This window comes from Sceloporus occidentalis, unplaced genomic scaffold, assembly GCF_023333645.1.
Source record: "Sceloporus occidentalis isolate IW3139 unplaced genomic scaffold, rSceOcc1.0.p SCAF_55, whole genome shotgun sequence".
NCBI lineage: Eukaryota > Metazoa > Chordata > Lepidosauria > Squamata > Phrynosomatidae > Sceloporus > Sceloporus occidentalis.
In genome coordinates, this window is record NW_028317035.1 from 1,651,262 (window position 1) to 1,672,363 (window position 21,102).

The 21,102-nt window shown below is 38.6% G+C and overlaps 1 protein-coding gene across 1 annotated transcript in view; it reads right to left on the minus strand.

Moving 5' to 3' along the window:
* LOC149287896 (DDB1- and CUL4-associated factor 6-like) overlaps window positions 1-18,215 on the minus strand; it is a 63,143-nt gene extending 44,928 nt beyond the window's left edge. The window contains exons 1-4 of the mRNA XM_089492265.1: window positions 18,125-18,215; window positions 15,441-15,502; window positions 7,954-8,046; window positions 4,030-4,215 (exon numbers count right to left, since the gene is read on the minus strand). Of these exons, the coding sequence (XP_089348391.1) occupies window positions 4,030-4,215; window positions 7,954-8,046; window positions 15,441-15,502; window positions 18,125-18,215 (432 nt within the window). The remainder of the gene's footprint in view (window positions 1-4,029; window positions 4,216-7,953; window positions 8,047-15,440; window positions 15,503-18,124) is intronic.
* Between the last annotated feature and the right edge of the window lie 2,887 nt (window positions 18,216-21,102).

Below are 21,102 nucleotides of genomic sequence, written 5' to 3' on the forward strand. Positions count from 1 at the left end.
CGGTCCGGGCACAAGTGGGCAATGGGGGGCCTGTAAATCCCAATATTCTGCCTTCGACCTGTTATGCTGGTCCTCGAGAGGGCCCCTGAGGCCTCCTAGATAGCGAAAGTAACTGTCAGTGGTCTGAGGGGTGTTCAAGCTTGCTTGTTGTTGTAGGGCTGCTTTCTACTCCAGCTCGACTACCTTGTGCTCGGCTGACCTCAAGTCAGACAGTAGAAATGAGACCTTGCCTCAAACTACTTGTTTGAGTTCTGTTATCAGCGTGGAAAAGTCAGTCTTCTACGGTGCAGATGAGAATAATTTTTGCACCTAATGTACGAGGCGTTGAAGGGTTCCGTTGTAGGGCCAAGTCTGGCATGTTTTTCTCCACGGATGATGAGCTAGCGAGGGAGTCAGCCTTGTGGTATTCAGAGGCCTGTAAGACCAGATGCGCTGTAGTCCTAAAATATTCCCGCAGGGAGGCAGAAACAGATAGAGAGAGGCCGCTAGTAGTGAGTTACTCTGCGATTTTTTTGTTACTTTTTTTTGCGACCCATGGATAGATTGCCTTCTAGAAGCGAGTGGCAGCAGAGCACCAAATGTAGGCAGTCGGACAGTCCCTCCTCACCTTTTAATGTTTTTAAAGTCCCAATGTTTGTGTTATGTCCTATTTAAGCATTCTACAGCTCTGCAGAATATGAGGAGCGTATATCAATTAATAGTTCAAATAAAAGCACCAATGTGAAAACCCGTTAAACGTAGAAAGTAAAGTAAAACCGTGTTGGCACTACGTTGAATTTAGTTGACTTTTCCCAAAGGACTGCTAGATCTTAATATGGTACTTTGAAATTGTGGTTGACAAAGGATTATAAGGTACAAAAATGAACAATTTTCTCACAAAAAAATAAGAATTGTTACCATAAGTAAAAACTCATGAAAATAAATTAAATTCAGAACATTTCTATTAGACTAATTATATGCAAGCAATAACCCAAGGACAACTTGTCTTTGCCAAACAATGTTAAATGACAGTGACTGCTGACAACTGAGCAGACAAATATTTGTTTCAGGACTTGAATTCCCCTAATGGTATTTGGAAGGAGTTCAGAAAAAATAAAAATAAATAAAAAGACTTGCCATGTCTAAAAGTAAAGACAAGCAGCAAATGAAAAAGGTATGTTATAATTGCTACTTGATGTAAGGGAAGTACAGCGATATTATTGGTTCAAAGCAATATAAAAGAGAAGAAATAATGTTTACTTCCAAATGTCACAACAACTGAATTACACAATTTATCACAGTAAATGTTTGTACATGAATCCATTAATTTCGTTTAACAACGTATTGATCTGCAATACGACATAAGATTTTTTACACATGATAAAAAAGGAACCAAAAAAACAAATGAAAATACTTGCTTGTACAATGGAAGATACATATAAAATAAAACCCATTAGGTAAGATCCATGGCCACTTTCCCTCCTATTACCCACCCACTACTGGCTGCATTGGTATAGCCCTGAATATGGCTAGCCCAGCTCTGTGGACAACTAGCCCCACTTCCACATGTGACTAACCCCAATCTTACACAAAGCCTCTTCCCCAGAAGAAGGGAAAGCTCTGCGTAGCCTACCCAGGGAGATTCCCAGGTATGGTGATTATAATAAAAAGTCAAGGAGAATTATTATGACACACAAAGTTTTTTTTCTTTTCTTTCAAAAGGTTAGAAGTATGCAGTTTATTCCAGGTTAGGCTAACTTGGCCTAGGGTGAAGGTTCAGTGGGGCAGAAGCCCATCTGCCACATAACCAGAAGCAGATTGCAGTGTTTGGGGGGGGGGGGGGGGGCAGGGTTCAGGAGAATCGGGCTTCACGATGCACTTCCTTCTCACTGGTCTAGATGAGAAGATCAACTAATGGTCTGTATGATGTCTCCATAGCTTCCCATTTATTTTTTGTTCCTAGGTGGTCACTTTATGCAGTGGTGCTGAATTGTACTGTATTCCTTTAAAGGATGCCTGCATCATCCTAAACAGCATTATAAATATTTTACTAATATGCAAAGCAATATATTTATGCAGTGTAAATAGCATTGCCAACAAATTCCATATCTTTTACAATTGGGAGGGTCCTAAAAAGGGGACAGTTATAAGACAATGGCCTGACGCAAACTCATATTAACCACCTTTTGCCTTTAAGATGCATACTCACACTGATCACTAAGCCAAACTGATTCAAACTCAAAATACACAATCACACGCCCAATTACCCCACAAGGACCACTCTTTGCCACACTGACAGATTCAAACATACAATGCTAAGCCAAATGCCACTAACTGAAACAAGCATCACAATACTGTAAAGGTACATGATGACATCATGCGCACAGGACACAATGACATTAATACCAGTGTGTCATCATGACACTATGTAGAGGGGAAAGACCCCAAATAAGTTGGTGCATTGATCTCAATGTTGGATCAAGAAAGCAAAGGCATCTTTCCCATGATCCGTCACTTCATACAAACCCTCCCCTGCTGGTTCACCTAATGAATGTAGCCAAGTAGCTGGTAACAGCCCACCAGCATCAGCCAATTACACGCCCTCTTCGGGGGTGGGTGCAGAAGGTAAATAGATTACATAAATTCAAAAGCTAATCCTCTTGGCAGATGACAAACATTCCAAATACATAAATACTTGGTTCTACTGTTGGATTATTGTGGCACTCCAGGCTGTAACTACGATGGTCTCTCCCATTTGTGCTGTGTTAGTTCTTTTGCCCACCCCAGGGTTTTAGGTTATTGTGTTTTCTGGGGCTAATTTGTTACTCAGATTCAGATTAGTCGGTGTTACAATGTGTGCATTCTCGTTTCCTTTTGGAACTCAAAAGCTCTGTTGCCCAAACCCAAGTCATTTAAAACATTTTTATAAAAATAGTGCAGCGTGTAAGTGACTGGCCCTCATAAACCGAAAGGGGGAAAAAAATATTTTTGCTGTGGTTGTTTGCAAGGTTAGGGTCGAAGAAACACATAGCGAAAATACTAAAATTGCTCAGGTCCTATGGCTGTAAAATAGTTCTGGACCTTAAGGGGTTACCAACTGGCACAAAGCTGCTTGATAGGGACAAAATCATGCATACCCTGTGTTTTTACAGGCTGTATAACTGTATCTCTGTAAACAAACTTAGCTTTAGTTATTAGTGTACTGAAAACACATACAGTAACGCTCAACTTAAGGGCAATCATGCAAAAGTTCCTCTATTTGAAATAGTCCCTTCGTGTATTCTATATGTATAGTTTTAGATAAAGTCGACTGAGCCTGTCGAGATGGTTTACATACTTGCGATTACACACATCTTCAAAACTATCTAACAGCAGAGAACTAATTTAAAACAAAATTCTAGGTTAGATGGATACAGTGGCGACTCTAGAAACAATATATAGGGGGGGGCACACAAGATACCACAGTGAAACCTGGGAGGGCATTAATAATTTCCACCATTAAATCATACCACTGAAAACACATATATAATGTGCTATGGAATTATACTTTTGTTATTGGACAATACAATACTTGATCACTCAACATGGGAAGCCTGAAGCCACAATTTAGTACGACTAATCCTTGAAATAAATATTATAGAGTAAACAACACAATACCTTAACTTTTCCACTTCATGATTTCAGGGCCTAATTATATATATATATATATATATATATATATATATATATATATATATATAAACACATATACAAATATTGACCTAGTACTGCAGAATATTTATCATTGAAAAACTTTGCAAGGCACTTTAAAAATGGTGTGACTTATTTCTTTAAGAACATCCTTCTTAACGCAAAAGAATAAGTTCTATAATTCCATACAAACCTTACTTTTCACCATATGATTTACATTTTACAGGCACAGTAAAAATATATAGTACACAGCTCTTTTATTCAACATAACACACTGTGATGATTACGGTGCAGCTGAGACCCAGAAAGTATACTGTAGTAATAAAATGCGTGCAAAACGCAGTTTGGATTGTCACATACCTCATAAGCAGTTCCATAGTGGCAAGTAAATTGGTTTTGTCGGTTTGTTTCCATGTCTTTTTCAATATTTGTGTAAAATATGACTCCATCTCCAGAGCAGGATATGATTTGCTTATCATTGGTGAGTGGCATAAATTTTGCACTAAAAATGTTTGCCCTGTGACTTGAACGGATCCGTGTCAAAACCTGTATCAATAAAACAAATACTATGAAGCTGTGGATTGTTTATACTTCCTCTTGTTTTAACCGATATTCTAAAAATAACTTTTATAACATTTTTTTTAGTTGGTTCAAAAGAATGTTTTTTTATCTAATGCCTAGATATTACTTAATTCAAACCACTATCAAACTAAACAGAACGCTGTCTAGATTTGTCTTTCTTCTTTTAGATTATTACAATGTTTTTGCTCTCAAACAAGACTGCAGAGTACTAGCACCACATAAATTGACGCAGTTCAAGCTTTTGCATAACAACGGAGGCAGCTGCCTTTTGGCCATTTGTATATATTCTGTTATCTTACCACAAACACCATGATTCGTACATTCTTGTGGTATACAATTGAATGGCTCAATTTTAAATCACAGTAGAACGCAATCAATGACATTAAGGCATCCAGCAACACCAAAAAAATGCAGAGGCATCTTAAGAGTGGTCATATTCGCTATAATGAAAGGCTATATTCCTTTTAATTATGGCAGCAAAAAAAAAAAAAAATTACTTGGGAGACAATCCTTGTTAGCTTAGCAAGTGTGTATAGAGGCATTCAGGGACACAAAAAAGTCAGGAGCCTCATTTGATCGCTCCTAGGAGCGTTTCAAACAACCACCTGTTAGACACATACAGCCTCTAACAAGATGGGGGCACCCAGAGGGTCTTTCCAGAGCCTGCAGCCAACCATGGAGGTCAATGGAGCCCAGCTCACTAATCATCACTCACCATGTGATCAGTGAAATACAATTTAAAAAATATATATATATATTAAAAAAATAAAAATGTAACAGTTAAATAGTTTTTTAAAAAAGTAATACAATTAAAAAAAAGACCCCAGTGATGTCACCATGACATCATAAGGTAAATCCTCCAGTTCAAAGAAAATATGCCCAATTAAGTTAAAAATAAATAAATATTTTTTTTATCAGCAAGTTCTAAAACTGGGGCTGTATCTTTCCAAAAATCCTGCCTTAAAAAAGTTAAAATAGTAGCATTTGAAATACCCTGGGGTGTCTAGTTTTTTAAAATATATGATTTGATGGGTTAATTAAATTGGCTGGTTTTAAAGATGTCACAAATAGGGCATTAAACACAAATTGAAAACATGGCAAAATTAAAGAAAAAAACCCGAAACAGAATTTGTCTATCTCCCAAATGCAACCTTTTAAGATTCCAAGCAACCCTATACATGGGTGGTAACACTGTACTCAGGAGATGTTGCTGAACACATATTGGCGTGTTGTTTGACAGTGACATTTAGCAGGATAAAGGGGGCGAGCGGTGAGGCTGCGCAGAAAGCAAGGGGGCACAGCCACAAAGGCCAGGGCCACGTTGAGAGAGGGGGACACTGAGCTTCGCTCATGAAAAGGTTTTCAGCAACCACGCAGCGCCCTTCCGTTTCCTCCCCACCTCCTACCACCTGCCTCAGTGCTGCCCTGACTGCGGCGCTGGGAGCACGAGCCCACCGTCTATGGTGACCACATGTCCCGGACAACTCATGTGTGGATGAATTGTGTGAATGAGTGAGAGTATGAATTAATGTGTGGATGAATGAGTATGAATGAATGTATGTGTGGATGAATTGTCTGAATGGGTGAGAGTCTGAATTAATGTGTAAATAATTTGTGTGAATGGGTGAGAATAAATGATTGTGTGAATGAAAGTGTGAATTTGTGAGTGACTGTAAAAGTGTTTGTGTGCATCATAGATGCATAATTGATTTGTGGAAATGCAAAGATGACACCAAGCAAGGTGTTTGAGCCTTGGGGACCAAGATGGCACAGGCAGGGTGTTTATGGGACAAAAATGGCACAGGGTGGGCTGTTTGTGCTGGTTAGGTTCTATGTGGGCGGTGTGGACGCCAGGGCTGGCTTTGGGATGTGCAACCTGTGATATATGCCTATAATTTCCGTTTTATCTATACTTTTAATGCTGAGTTTTTATATTAATTCCAGTTGATCTGTACCTGCAAAGCTGGGTTTTTTTGTGTTATTTTGTTAATCCATATCTGCAAATACAGGGTTTGTATGTCTTACTTAGTTGATCAATACCTGCAGTGCAGTTTTCATGTGGTGTTTATTTGATCTATACCTTCAGTGCTGAGTTTACATGTGATTTCCAGTTGATCTATACCTGCAATGCTGGGTTTGTGTAGTCTGTTGAGCTGTACATGCAATGCTATGTTTCCATACATTATTGTATACCTGCAAATACAGGATTTGTATGTCTGATTCTGTTTATTTGATCTATACCTTCAGTGCCAAGTTTACATGTGAATTTCAATTAATCTATACATGCAAATCTGGCTTTGTGTGTTAATGTGTTGATCTATAGCTGCTATGCTATGTTTCCACACATTCTTTTATGTATACCTTCAAATATAGGGTTTGTATGTCTTATTCCGTTGATCTATATATGCACATGCTGTTTACATGGGTTTATTTGATCTGTCACGGTCAGGGTCAGAAAGAGGTAAGACTGCACTGACTCTCACAGTCTTCCCCTAATCTGCAGTCAGTGTGGCAAATATTTTTCTTTTATGTGGGAGAGGAGGGAGTGATTGCATGCTAGGGAGAGTGGAACAGGGCCCAAGGAATTGCTTGCCTAGGGTCCAATTTTTTCAATATAAAATGTATTGGCAACAGGGTCTATATATATATGTCAGCTGGGCCTAATAATATATATAGTCAGCAGGGCCTAATCTCAAAGTATGAAAACGAACTCCCCGTTCAGCTGTTATTTTGAAATCATATTTCAATCACGGTCTTTACTTCAAAGAGTGCATACTGTGTAATAAAAAATGCGTGTCTAATGCATATTATATGCAGTGTGTCCCTGAATGGCAGAAATAAAATGTGGTCACCCTACCTCTTTCCCACAAACATTTTCCTTCAGGTATTAATATAAAGATCCTGGTAGAGCCATAGTTTGACATAGGCTGGTAGTAGAATATCAGCATTTGAAATACCCTTTTTAAAATATATGGTTTGATGGGAGTAAACTGAACTGACTAGCTTCAAAGATGTTCCAAATAGTACATGGGAGCAGAACATAAGAATGCAACTTGTACCTATTGCCATATAACATGCAAAAAAACAAACATTTAGAATCCTCTAGATTGTAAGCTTGCGAGCAGGGCTCTCTCCACCAATCGTATCGGTTTGTCTTAGTCTGTCAATTCTTGTCTTGTCATATCCCTTGAATTTATGTATAGTATTAAGAGCTGCGTAAACTGTTGGTGCTATATAAATAAAGGATAATAATAATAATCTATTTAGTAGGTCTTTTTCGTGTGAAAGTAAAAGAGTTTTCACATAAAATTTCTTTTTTTTCTATTTTCAGCATATTTTATATATTTTTTATGGTATATTAGATGAACTGCTCAAAATATTGGTATTAGAAGAAAAGCGCTTCTTGCCCTGAACCCCCCCCCCAAACAAATAAACGTGTGTGGGTTCAGTAAATAGGAGAGGAGAAAACTACAGCTAAACACGAGCTCATTTGAGAGAGAATCCTCCTCTTTTTCACCAAGCCCCATGGGAGAGCCCAAGATTCTACCATGTGACATCCTGATACACACCAACTGGCCAAGCTTGTTCTGAAGTTGGCAGGGACATCAATCTCAAAGTTATGCAGGGCATCTTTGGAGGAAAATACCATTAATGTTCTCTACCACTTTAGAATGTACGAAGTATTAAATAGAGTTAACTTACTTTTTTACTGTAGGGATTACTAATGACCAAACTGGTATCATCTGATCCTGATAAAATATATTCCCCTGTATTGTTCCATGAAATTGAATTGACCTGTTCAAAAAGATAAAACAATAAGAAATACAAGAAGTTCTTCATATTGTAACAGAGCTGCAGAATCTGGCAACACTTTATAAATAAATGTAATTTGTTTAAAGAATATAAGCCAAGAGTCGAAAATGGTGTATAGTTATGGGAGAAACGTAAGGAACGGAGAAAAAAAAAAAAAACGGCAAATGACAAATAGTGCAACAACGTGTCACAGAGAGTTACAAGGCACCTAAACACCTTCGACTGCCACTTTCTGGTGGTTTACGGTGAACGAATAATTCACCATGTGCTCAACATCATCTCTCTTACAATTTGCCCAAAAGGCTTTTATCCCCTTAAGGACCAGGCTGTGTTTTACCTTTTGTACCATTGGGACCGAGGCTGTTTTAACACTTCTGCGGTGTTCGTGTTTAGATGTAATTTTCTCTTCACTCATTTAGTGAACCCACACAAATTAGATGTTGTTTTTTTCAGGACAAGAAGGGCTTTCTTCAGATACCATTGTTTTAATCATATCTAATTTCCCATAAAAAAAAAATAATAAAATGATGAAAAATGTAAAAAAAACCCACATTTTCTGACTTTTACCCCAAAAATCTTTTACTCATCCAAAAAAGCTAATGAAAAAACCTACTAAATATATTCTACTTGTCTATTTGTCCTGAGTTTAGAAATACCCAATGTTTTTATGTTTTTTTGCTTTTTTCTGCACATTATGGAGCATTAAGTACAAGTAGCGTTTTGCTATTTCAAAACCATTTTTTCCAAACCTGGTAATTCTTCTACCACCAGTCTTTGTCAAACTTTGTGGTAGTAATTTATTTTGTGTTTTTTTTCGCTAAAATTGCTCTTCAGGTATGGATTTACAGCTCCTTGTATACATCACTTTCAAACAACACCCCAATATGTGTTCAGCAACATCTCCCGAGTACAGTCATACCCCCCATGCATGGGTTTGTCGGGTTGTTTGGGAGGTAAAACGCCACATTTAGGAAGTGCACATTTTTTAACTTGGAACTTTTACATCTGGTCATTCTGCCCCCATGTCCTAATAGGACCACCTTTGAAGCCGGCTAATTCAATTTACCCCATCAAACCATATATTTTTGAAAACTAGACACCCCAAGGTATTTCAAATGCTAGTATTTTAACCCTTTCCATGCATGAGATTCTACCACCAGCCTTTGCCACACTTTGTGTTAGTATTTTTTTGGTATTTTTTTTTTTACACAAATTGTACTTTGGGTATACATTTATAGCTCCAGGTATACATCACTATCAAACAACACCCTAATATGTGTTCAGGAACATCTCCCAAGTTCAGTCATACCCCACATGTATGGGTTTGTCTGGTGTTTGGGGTTAAAATGCCACATTTTGGAAGTGCGCTTTTTTTCCCATTTCAGTCAGTCTGTGCCTATCTTTGAGCCCGGCCACTCCAATTTACCATTCATTCATTTTTTTTAAATTAATTAGACACCCCTTGGGTATTTGAAATGCTTTTATTTAAATTTTTCCATGTCAGGATTTTTGGGAAGATACAGCGCTAATTTTAGCACTTGCACATTATAATAAACTTTATTTTTTTATTTTATTTTATTTATTTTACTCTTTTTGGACTTTTTTTTTTACATTTTGCTGGAACTGGATAGTTCCTCTAAAGCATAATAATGTTTAAATGTTACCATATTTTTTTTAAGCTTTTTCTTTTTTCCCTTTTTTTTTTTGTAAATTTTATTTTACTAATCACATCAAGTATTTGGTGTCCCTGGATGCCTCCTGATCGAGGCATTCCAGCGACACCATTGAAGTTTAGGAGGTGATCGTTGATCGCCTCCTAAACGCTTTTAAAACGGGCGTCCGCCGCCATACAATGTATGGCGGATGTTGACGCCCCGGGGAGGGGCCAGACATGGCCCATCATGCCGATCTCGGTGTTGCTGAATGCCTCGACATCGAGGCATTACAGCAACACCGTTTAAGCTTAGAAAGTGATCGTTGATCACTTTCTATGCTTGTTTAAGTCTCATGACGTGTCAGGCACGTCATAGGTCGTTAAGTGACCGTTTTGCATGACGTGCCTGACCCGGCAATGGACGTTAAGGGGTTATATTTCTGTTAAGATTTATTTAATTAAAGATCCTTGATTGGGCCCATAATCAATGCACCTTTATATCAGGATCTAGAGCTGCAGGGCTGCCTTTCCAGCTATTAAATCAGAACTTTAGTTTTGCATTTTGAAAATGTGCAATAGTGTCTGATGACATGTTAACTACAAAACAAAACAGTAAAAATCAACGTTTCTGGACAGGGAAGAGTCCTTAAATAAATAAATGTGAATTCATTGTTTTAGGGCTAGATTGCAGTCAATTTTACTTTGAAACAGAGGCGTATCTAGGGTATGGCACCGTAGGCGCCATTTGAAAGGGGGGCCCCAGTGAGCGGCTTTCAAACGCTTTTTTTTTTTGATGCAGAGGAGAGAGAGGGGCGCCTAGCAACCATCAGAATTTCATATGATGTCATATTAGAGAGAGCATGAGTTAATGTGTGGATGAGTTGTCTGAATTAAAGTGTGAATTAGTGAGTGACTGTAAAAGTGTTTGTGTGTATCATAGATGTATAATTGTGGAAGGGCAAAGATGGCACTAGCAGGAGGCCAGACTGTTTGGGGACAAAGTTGACTTGTGCTGGGCTATTTGGGGACAAAGATGGCAAATCTTATGTGCTATCTGGGTGCTGGTCAGGTTCTATGTGGGGAGTGTGGACGCCAGGGCTGGTTTTGGGGTGTGCAACCTGTGATCTATGCCTGTAATTTAGGGGGTTTTAAATATACCTTTAATGCCGTGTTTTTATGTGAATTCCAATTGATCTATACCTACAAAGCTGGGTTTTTGTGTTATTCTGTAGATCCATATCTGCTATGCTATGCTTCCATACATTATTTATGTATACCTGCAAATACAGAGTTAATGTCTTATTCAGTTGATTAATACCTGCAATGCTGTTTCTATGTATTTATTTGATCTATACCTGCGATGCTACGTTTCATATATTATTATTATTGTATACCTGCAAATACAGGATTTGTATGTCTGATTCTGTTTATTTGATATATACCTTCAGTGCTGTGATCACAAGTGAATTTCGATTGATCTGGGTTTGTGTGTTGATCTATACCTGGTATCGGCAGCAGGGACTAATATATATATATATATATATATATATATATATATATATATATATATATATATATATATATATATATATATATATATATATATTGACAGCAGGGGCTAGTAAATGGGTTTTAGATATTTGGAGAGGGGCGCAATTTCAGTGCTTGCCATAGGCGCTATTTTCAGTAGATACGCCTCTGCTTTGAAAGTATCTAATGCTCAAGCACAAGTACAAACATATTTATTTATAATGCACAAATTAAAATGTACTTTTTTATTTCAAATGCACCTTTACAAATCACACAATATAAAATCAGAATATCGATGATCAGGTTCTAGAGAGGGCACACTGACAATGATGGGAAAATATTTGATGTTTGGTGCATTTTAGTAAAGTAGAGTTTTGACTTGGACCTTTTTGTGCACATTGCTACCAGTATTTACTATAAACCATTTATGTGTGTACCAAAATACAAACAGCTGTATGTACATGGTACACATACAACCATCCAGGATACACATATATATATATATATATATATATATATATATACACATACACACACACACACTATCACATAGACCTGTGCATTCAGATTCATTTGAATTGCAAATTTACGGAATTTCAGCAATCTGTATGTAGCCCCCCTCCCCCAATGTATTGGACAGAAAAAAGCAAAAAGCTCACAATTTTCTTTGGCCCACATTTACACACACACTCCAGCATTCTTGTGCTTCCTGAATGTTTCCCTACCTTCGCTGCTGGCCACTTCTGCTTCTTCTTCATCTTCTCCCTTCTCTTTTCTATCTTCAAACCTTAATCTGCTTCTTTCCTCCACATCTCCGTGGACATAACACTTACCCCGGCATAACTTCTGCCAAAAGACCTGATCCTCCAATCGGGGAAGAGGACATCACTAAAAGCGCAAACTGAGGGTAATATGACAGCACTTGTGGTGACGTCCTCTCCCAATCTGACAGTCAGTGACAGTGTGAGTTGATGTGGGCAACACATTTTGTTCCAGAATTTAAAATGCCCCCAAATTGTCAGCCAAACTGAATGGGAAGGGAACTAAATCTGTTGCCCAAAACTGAAAAATTAGAATTTTTTGGCCCATTTGCAAATGTCTACTATTGCGTTACATTTATTTATATGGCTACAGCATATTCTGTAGCTTTATTACAGTAGGGGACAGTCACAATATTTGACAATCTAAAAGAACCCTGCTCTTGCAAGCTTACAATCTATTACATATCTGTAAATATCTTAAGAACTAATTAAATAATTACAGCTTATATGCAAAAACAAACTTGTCCAGTGGCATGTTAAATACAGGGGCTGCTCGCCAACCCATATTTATCTTAGGGGCCCACAGCAGCTATCTGCTTAGAGTGCTGAATAGCTGGACGGTTGGGGAGATCCTTCGATCTCTTTTGACCGGCCCAAGAAGCTCTAAATTGAATCAAGGTCTGTGTTGTTACATGCCAGTTTTGCAGCCTTCAGCACAGAGGCTCCTTTGTAACCTATGCACTGCTTGATGTTGCAGAGTCAAGATGCTTACCCCCTCAAGGAGACATGAAAGTATATTTTTAAACATAAATACAGCCCACCCACCATCTCCAAAAAAACATCCAATAACTTGCCAGCTGCTTGTGAATTACTTTCACACTGGCATAAAAATACCTATTGTCTAAACCAGGGGTCTTCAAACTACGGCCTGCAGGCCACATCCGGCACACCACAAATTTTACCCAGGCCACAGCAACTTGAGCCGCCAGACAGGCCACTTCACCTGGGGGCCGGTCATAAAGACAGCCATCCGAATATGTGCATCTATAAAAGATCTGTGTAGACACGGAAGGAAGCAGGCTTACTGTGGGGTCATGTCCTTGGCAATGGAAGCTGGCAAGGAGAGAAACACAATCCACGGTTGCCATGAAGACGCATCTTTTTTTTTTTTGGAGGACGTCACAAAGGCGCCAAATTTAAAAAGGTATTTACCCCAGACCTACCTATGCACTTTGCTCAGGTATCAACTGGTTCTACTCTCTAAACCGTTTCGATATATTGTGTACCAGACCTTTTTCCTTGCTGTTGGACTCGATCTGACCTGGATTTTCACATTCACCCTTCGGATACCTTGCTTACTTTTTTTTTAATTATTTCCTGCCAATAGGAACCTACTCTGTTGACCGATTCAGGGTAAATTGTGACAGAATCAGGGCATGCTAGTAGAGGGTATGACGGGAACATAATGCTGGGTATGGAGAGGTATTAATATGGTGGTTGTGGGAGATTACATGATTTACAACGTGGGTGGGTCTGCACACCCAAAATGTAACACCTTAAATATACACAATACAAATAAAAGTCACTCCAATAACATTAATTGTAGAACAAAAAAAAAAAAAAAAAAATGTTTCTCATTTGTTCTGTACTGTAATGATATTCAGGTTATCTGATTTTTTCTCTTTGTCCCATGAAAAATATGCAAGGTGGCCCTTGTACCTTTAAAAATATGAATGGCTAATTTCCTTTTTCATATGATTCTCCCACAGAGCTGAAGAATGTGAGGGGGTGCCCGCTGCTGCTTGATGATCACGGATTGCCCTCTAACCTGGTCAACATTAAGGGAGAGCGAGGTGTGTCACTTCAGCTTCTATGCTCCCTGTCGTAGCGCGCTGGAAGTTAACGCAAAAAGTGCGGCGGACAAAAGAAGAGGTCTGAAGGGACAGACACAGACCTTACGCTCCGATGACAAGAAATAAGGAGATCAAGAGAGGAAAATGTAGAAAGAAAGAAAGAAGAAAGGTTAAGAGATGAGGAGAAAGGAGTTCTGTAAGCTACAAGCCATTATAAATGTGTGTATGGGCAGTGTACAGCACCCTCCACTAATACTGACACCCTTGGTAAATATGAGCAAAGTAGCCAGTGAAAAATTGTCTTTATTGTTTAATAAATATTTTGATCTTTTCTTTAAAACAATACACAAAAATACTCTTTCATGGACTTAAAACAATTGCAAATACAACACAGGTTTCCCCCCCAAAAAGATCTCCCTTTGCCAATATAACAGCTGATTCTTCTAACCTCATTAGGCGTTATTGGAGAATACATGACAAGGGATCCAAGACCATTCCTCCATACAGAACCTCTCCAGATCCTTCAAATTTCAAGATAAATAATGGTGGACATTCCTCTTCAGTTCACCCACAGTTTTTCTATGGGGTTAAAGTCAAGTAACTGGGTTGGCCATGGTTTTGTGGTCAGTAAACCATTTTTGTGTTGATTTATATGTATGTCTTAGACCATTGTCCTGCTGGGAGATCCAACCATGGCCAATTTTAAGCAGGCAGTCAGGTGTTCATTTAATATTGGTTGATATTTGATAGGACACATGGCATCATAGACTAACAAAATGTCTAGGTCCTCTGGCAGCAAAACAGCCCCAAAACATTAAAGAGCCACCACTATGTTTAGCCGAGGGCAGTGCATATGTGTGTAAGGGCAGGAGTGTGTAAGGTAAATGTTTAAGTATATGTGTGAGTTTTTGTATGGGTAGGTGTGTGTATGGGAAGTGTAAATAAAATAACCTGTTAAAATATAGTGGGGGGGTACAATTTTCCATTCTTCCTCTGTTCTTCCCAAAAGTATGACCATGTGTTTCAATTTACACAAAAACACAGAATGACTGAATATGAAAGTGCAGGAAGAAGAAAAAACTGTATAGTATAGTAAATAAATATGTTGTTGAACACATGGCCAACAAAGCTTATGAAATGGAAAACCAGATTGAACAAGCTAAATCAACCTAAATCTAGCATCCTAAATAAGCTCTCCATATCACATTCGCTTCAATCAACTCATCAAGCAGTCCTCTCCTATCACTTGCCCCCTCAACCACCAAATAGATGGTAAGCTTTCAAGAGCAGGGGTCTCTCCTCCTTCTGTACCAGTGTGCTTAACGTGTGTTATGTCATTGTAAATGGTCTTTTTTTTCCCCCCACTATCACATCTGCCGGAGTTATATGAATAAAATAAATCAACAGCAAATTTATCTTTTTTCTTAAGGATTGGAATGTGTACACATTAACGGTGACAGCTTTCCCTTCATAGAGTGCCATTTTGCCACTTTAACAAAGGCAGTTATGTTTTAAAAATATTAAAGTATTTTAGTAATTCACTTAATATTTTCATGTTTTGTTTCTGTAAATACTTACACAACCATCATGTACACATAGGGTAGCTTCCAATTTTAGTCTCTGTACAAAGTCTCTTCTTCCTATTTTGAAGGCCAGACAAAAAAAAGCAGTTTAGATAAAAATACATCAATACTAATATATATATATATATATATATATATATATATATATATATATATATATATATATATATATATATATATATATAATATACACATACATACATACATATATATATATATACACACATACACACATATACACATACATACACAGAAACAAAACAAGAAAAAGATTTAGAAGGAAATTTATAAATGTGGACACACAATTTAACTCTAAATGAAGAAAATGGATGATCATGTTTAAATTTGCATCCTTAGTCCCCAGAACTAGACATGTTAGAAAGCCCTTATTATCCAGACAACACACAAACACTCAATACGAAATAAAAAAGTGGTGATTTCTACAAGAAAAAGTGCAGTAACTATTGCCCTATTAGATAATATCACACTGATCATAGGACAACATAAAAAAATATATCAAAACTGTACTGTTGCTAAAAACATTTTATGTTTTTTTTTACCCTATATTACTATACTACACTAAAGTAGAGAACATTTTTCTTTAGAATCTTGATGAGAAAAAAAAAACAGAGCTTCCAATGAAGCCTGACTGTTCCCTAAAAGGTAAACCCCTATCTGTGTAGCTGTAGTTAATATGTGATTTCTGAAGAAACACAACTTCTAGTAGTCAGGGCTGGAGTACCTGATAAAGAACTAACATCTGGCAATACTTCTCTCTTTTAGTAAGGTCTTCGGGGGGGGGGACGCAAAGGCTGATGATATCCTATCAGTCTGACACCTTCAAATTGCATACCATGCCCAAACCTAAACATTCCTTCCTTGCATCATATCATCTAAAATCAAACACAACCAAGCTCCAAGAAAATTCTGGATCATCAGTCTCCCTCAAGCCAAATATACATACCTACTAGCCTATGCTCTGCTGCCCTTCATGTATCTCCTGTTGCCAGTGACAAGGGCATTCGCAACAAGTATTTATCTACTTTTTAATCAGATACAAGACCATCCACCGTTTGTCCAAGGCAAGTTGCAGGCATGGACTGGCCATCTGGCAAACCAGACAAATGCAAATGCTGTATATGCCCAGCAACATGCTACATGAGTAGAAGAAAGTAGCATGTGGGGCTGATGACACTGATATCACCAGGGGCATCACCAGTCTGGCCCTCACCAAAAAAGTAGGATATTTTTTTTTCTTTTAGCCAAATTAAGGAGTACTTACAAAAGTAAAATAACATGTTTTTTTTCATTGGTGAGGCTGCATGAGGCACTGTAATGCTCCTTGAAATCTAGATACAAGTCTATGAGACAGGCCAACTAGCCAACAACATGTATGGTGGTTACGAACAGCAGATGCCAATGTTACCAGGGACAAGCCCAGATGAGATCTTAAGACTGCATTAAAAAGGCGCTGTGTGCCAGGATATGATGTCCTCTTTTAATGCATTCAGGGTGCAGACTGGGCCAGGCTTGGAAAGCTCTTAAGGTAAACACAACTAAATGCATTGTTAATGTGTGAAGTGATTCACTTAGAGCATAACAAAGGTAGGATTCGCAATCTACAGTCAAATGTTGTGTATAATATATATATATATATATACACACACACATACACATACATACACACACATATCATTTGTCATCTGGCGTTAAAAAATGTGTTTTACATTACAAAGTTTGACTGCTTCTCAGCCAAGGGAGTGCGCTCACTCACAATTTTGACCGCAAGACAAACATGGATATGGTACTGCCATCCTCTAATGTTTCACTTCATCTCTGTCCTTTGTTTCTATATAGTCTGTTTGTTTTCCCCATCGCAATGTAATCTTGCAGTTCTTTCCTTGACACTGAATATTTCATTTAACAAAGCAGTCCTCACACCAAAACATTGAATCTTTTGATTGATAAGCCCTTATACCCTGCAAACAATATAATCTACTAACCACTGTGTATATGCAACAGGGTTTATAGCATCATTACATTGGTGTTTTTACCAGTTAATGTCATTGCTTTAGATAGGACTAATTAACAATTTAATGGCAAATAGCAAGCTTGTTTTTATCATCATAAAACACTAATTTCAGCTAACTATCCATTGTGAGAGTCCAACCCTGGCATGGTTCTCATGCAACTGGACCAAAAAGGTCCAACAAAATGCCATTGTTAAATTGATGACATGATACTTGGATGCAACTAGGCATTAATGCAGGGCCGATTTGGTCTTGGGGAAGAAGCTTACCAGATTTGGCTGTTCACAATTCATAATTTCAATCATCTTAAAAGTTTTCTCTAGTGGTTTAAGACATTTCTTTTGTCAAGCAGTATATAAAATACCATAGTATTGTACGTTTCTTTAAATGATGAAAAAAGGGATATTCACAAAAAAACAAAACATGAACTGGTAACCGATTGACTTTATTTTCCATAGACTGAGCTCCCTCCCATGGCTAACTAGCCCTACTGGAGAATATCAAATTTAATTTCTGTTTGTAAACATAACAGTGCTGCTCAAAAGCTCAGACAGTACACGCAATTCTGTGGCCAGAAAACATTTTATTTAGCCCAATTATAAAGGGACCTTCCAAAAAAAAGGTTGACCTACAGAACGTATACACTTACCCAAATAGTTGATACGGACCACATTGGGATCATCCAAGCCAAGAGAACGTTTTCTTACATCCCATAGTAGGTTAGTACAACACCGAGACATAGTCCAGATCTTACTTGCTCACCACTCTTCCAACTACAAATCACATAAATTGCAATTAGAATATACAATATTTTTTACAATATGTAAGAGCGTGTTTAGTATTGTGTTTGTTAGTAAACATTATATACAAACACACAAACGTAAACTATTTCACCAAAAGTAAAATTGCTCTAAAATGTACCCAGGTAACAAGTGGGGGTTACACTTCTGCTACTGCAGAAGATAGGAAAGTTGGTTACCATCACTCATACAATAGTTTTGGGTCAATAATCACACCTCTCGATATACTGGAGATTCTCCAGTTAGACCATTCCGGCCTCATCCACAAATTACATTTTGGCCCAAATCAATAACCAGCGACTGTTCTATCCATTCCGACACAAACTATATCTTACCCTGGAATCTGGCGTGCTCCGTGCAGCCCAGTAGTAACAATGCTTTATTATATGGTCCTGGCGCTTTATGTCCGGCTCCAAGCCCTGCCGTGTAAGTACCCCCACCTTGAAGAAACCCTCGCCAGTACAAAGTTCCCCCAGCTCCAAACAGCGCTACCAGGCGGAAGCTCAGCGCAAGTACCATGCAGTGGAAGAGGACGTGGTGCCGGCCATGCCCGCTCCTGTTGCGAAGACCTGCATGTAGACTGTGATTAGTGACAGCAGCTGAAGGGTATGACAGAAATAGAACAGTGCCTAGGATGGAAATGGAAGCTCTCGACTTAATACGTCACGGTGACCCGTAATATAGGAGGAGTTAAGGAGACCAGGAAGGTGGAGGAGGATGCCGCTCTCGGCGAAATAATCAGTTTGGTGGCTTGCGAATGTGCGCTGTTCGTCATTTATCCACTTTGTTTGGAAATAATTGTATGCGTCATTTTGGCCTGTATTTTAACTCTGTTTCACTCGTGTGCGTTTCCGCCTTGCTACCTGGACGGCTGTAATACGAATTACCTCAGGGATTAGGGCCTGATAGGTAAGAATAAGGAGGGCGAAAACTCTTGCCGCCTACCTCCAGAATGCTCGTGGGAAGACTACAAGCTTTGTTTTGGAGGTGTGATGCGTGAGTGCTTAGTGATGGTAAGGATTGACCAATGGTAGCAAAGTTAAGTTTGCTGATGTAGAGATGCTATTATCCAACCCCAGCTACCTCTAGCATCATCTCTTGTGACTCTATAACTTATTCTTTGGATCGAATATTTATTTATCCCCCACCTCATAAAATAAAGCAGAATAAACATAGATGATCTGTGTAGCTGGCCCAGTTACTCCATGGTGGCCCAGTTACTATAGCTATGCCTCCATTGGCCATATTTGCCATGCACAGTAAACTCAGTCTTCAAAGTGTAATAATAAACACTGACCTTTGACTCATTTAGTTTGGGAATTTGATTGCTATTAATCAGATTTTTTTTTTTTTTTTTTTTTGTAGAACTATCTTGGGTTTTTTTGCAATGTAGTTTATACATACATGTTAAACACTACTTTTGTTACTATTCCCTTCCTAAACCAATGCAGTATTACTACTACTACGGGTATCAGGGCCAGACTGGGAATAATGAGCCAACCTTTTTATGCGTCCGTACACACCGTTGGAGTATGGGGTGCTGTCGGCCAGTGAACCAGATAGCTAGTCTAAGCTTTGAGTATACATCATACCTTAGTCTTTGCCAATGTTCATTAGCGCACTGAGTTTGCTTACCAATGAATTAGCGTACAAGGCTAGTTGCTTGGCAGGCATACGTCTGCATTTCTTGCTTAAGTGCCACAGTCTTGGGCTTTGTCTTAACAGCAAATTTTTATGTATCGAGCAGTACAACAGATCCATGCCATCCTCCAACTATTAGCCATGCAAGAGATGTGTTCTACCGATCATTATATACTTAATGCAAATCAGCTCCAAGGGGGCAGGGGATGTGTAATGGGATGCCCCTGTGTGCATGCACTCACGGATGACCTCACAGTAAAATCATGACTGCTTGTAGTGTAGGGTAAGTGTGATGAGTAATATATGAGATGTGAGGTGTAATGATAGAGTAGTAAGAATGTTTTAATGTGTACAGTTTTGGCCAAAAGTTTTGAGAATGATACAAGTATTGGTTTTAACGTTTTCTGCTTCAGTTATTGACAATTGCATTAAGTTTATGAGTCAGTGTTGACCCTTCTTTTTTCAGAACCTCTGCAATCTGCCCTGGCATGCGATGGCAGCCCATTCTTCCATAATCAATGTCAGGATTTGTGGGTATTTGTTTGTCCACTCGCCTCTTGAGGAGTGACCACAAATTCTCAATGGGATTAAGATCTGGGGAGTTTCCTGGCCATGGACCCAAAATTTTGATGTTTTGTTCCCTGAGCCACTTAGTTATCCCTTTTGCCTTATGGCTGGAAAAGGCAGTTTTCCTCACCAAACTGTTCTTGGATGGTTGGGAGATGTTGCTGTTGAAGCATGTGTTGGTACCATTCTTTATTCATGGGTGTGTTATTAGGCAAAATTGTGAGTGAGCTCACTCCCTTGGCTGAGAAGCAACCCCACACATGAAACGGTCTCAGAATGCTTTACTTTTGGCATGACACAGGACTCACCTTGTCTTCTCTGGATAACTTTTTTTCCGGGTGCCCTAAACAATCAAAAAATGGGATTCATCGGAAAAAAAGACTTTACCCCAGTCCTCAGCAGTCCAATCCCTGTACCTTTTGCAGAATATCTGGCTGTCCCTGTTGTTTTTCCTGAAGAGAAGTGGCTTCTTTGCTGCCCTTACGGACACAAGGCCATCCTCCAAAAGTCTTCGCCTTACTGTGCACCAGATGCACTGACACTTGCCTGCTGCAATTCTTGAGCAAGCTTTGCACTGGTGGGGCCCAATCCCGCAGCTGCATCAACTTTAGGAGATGGT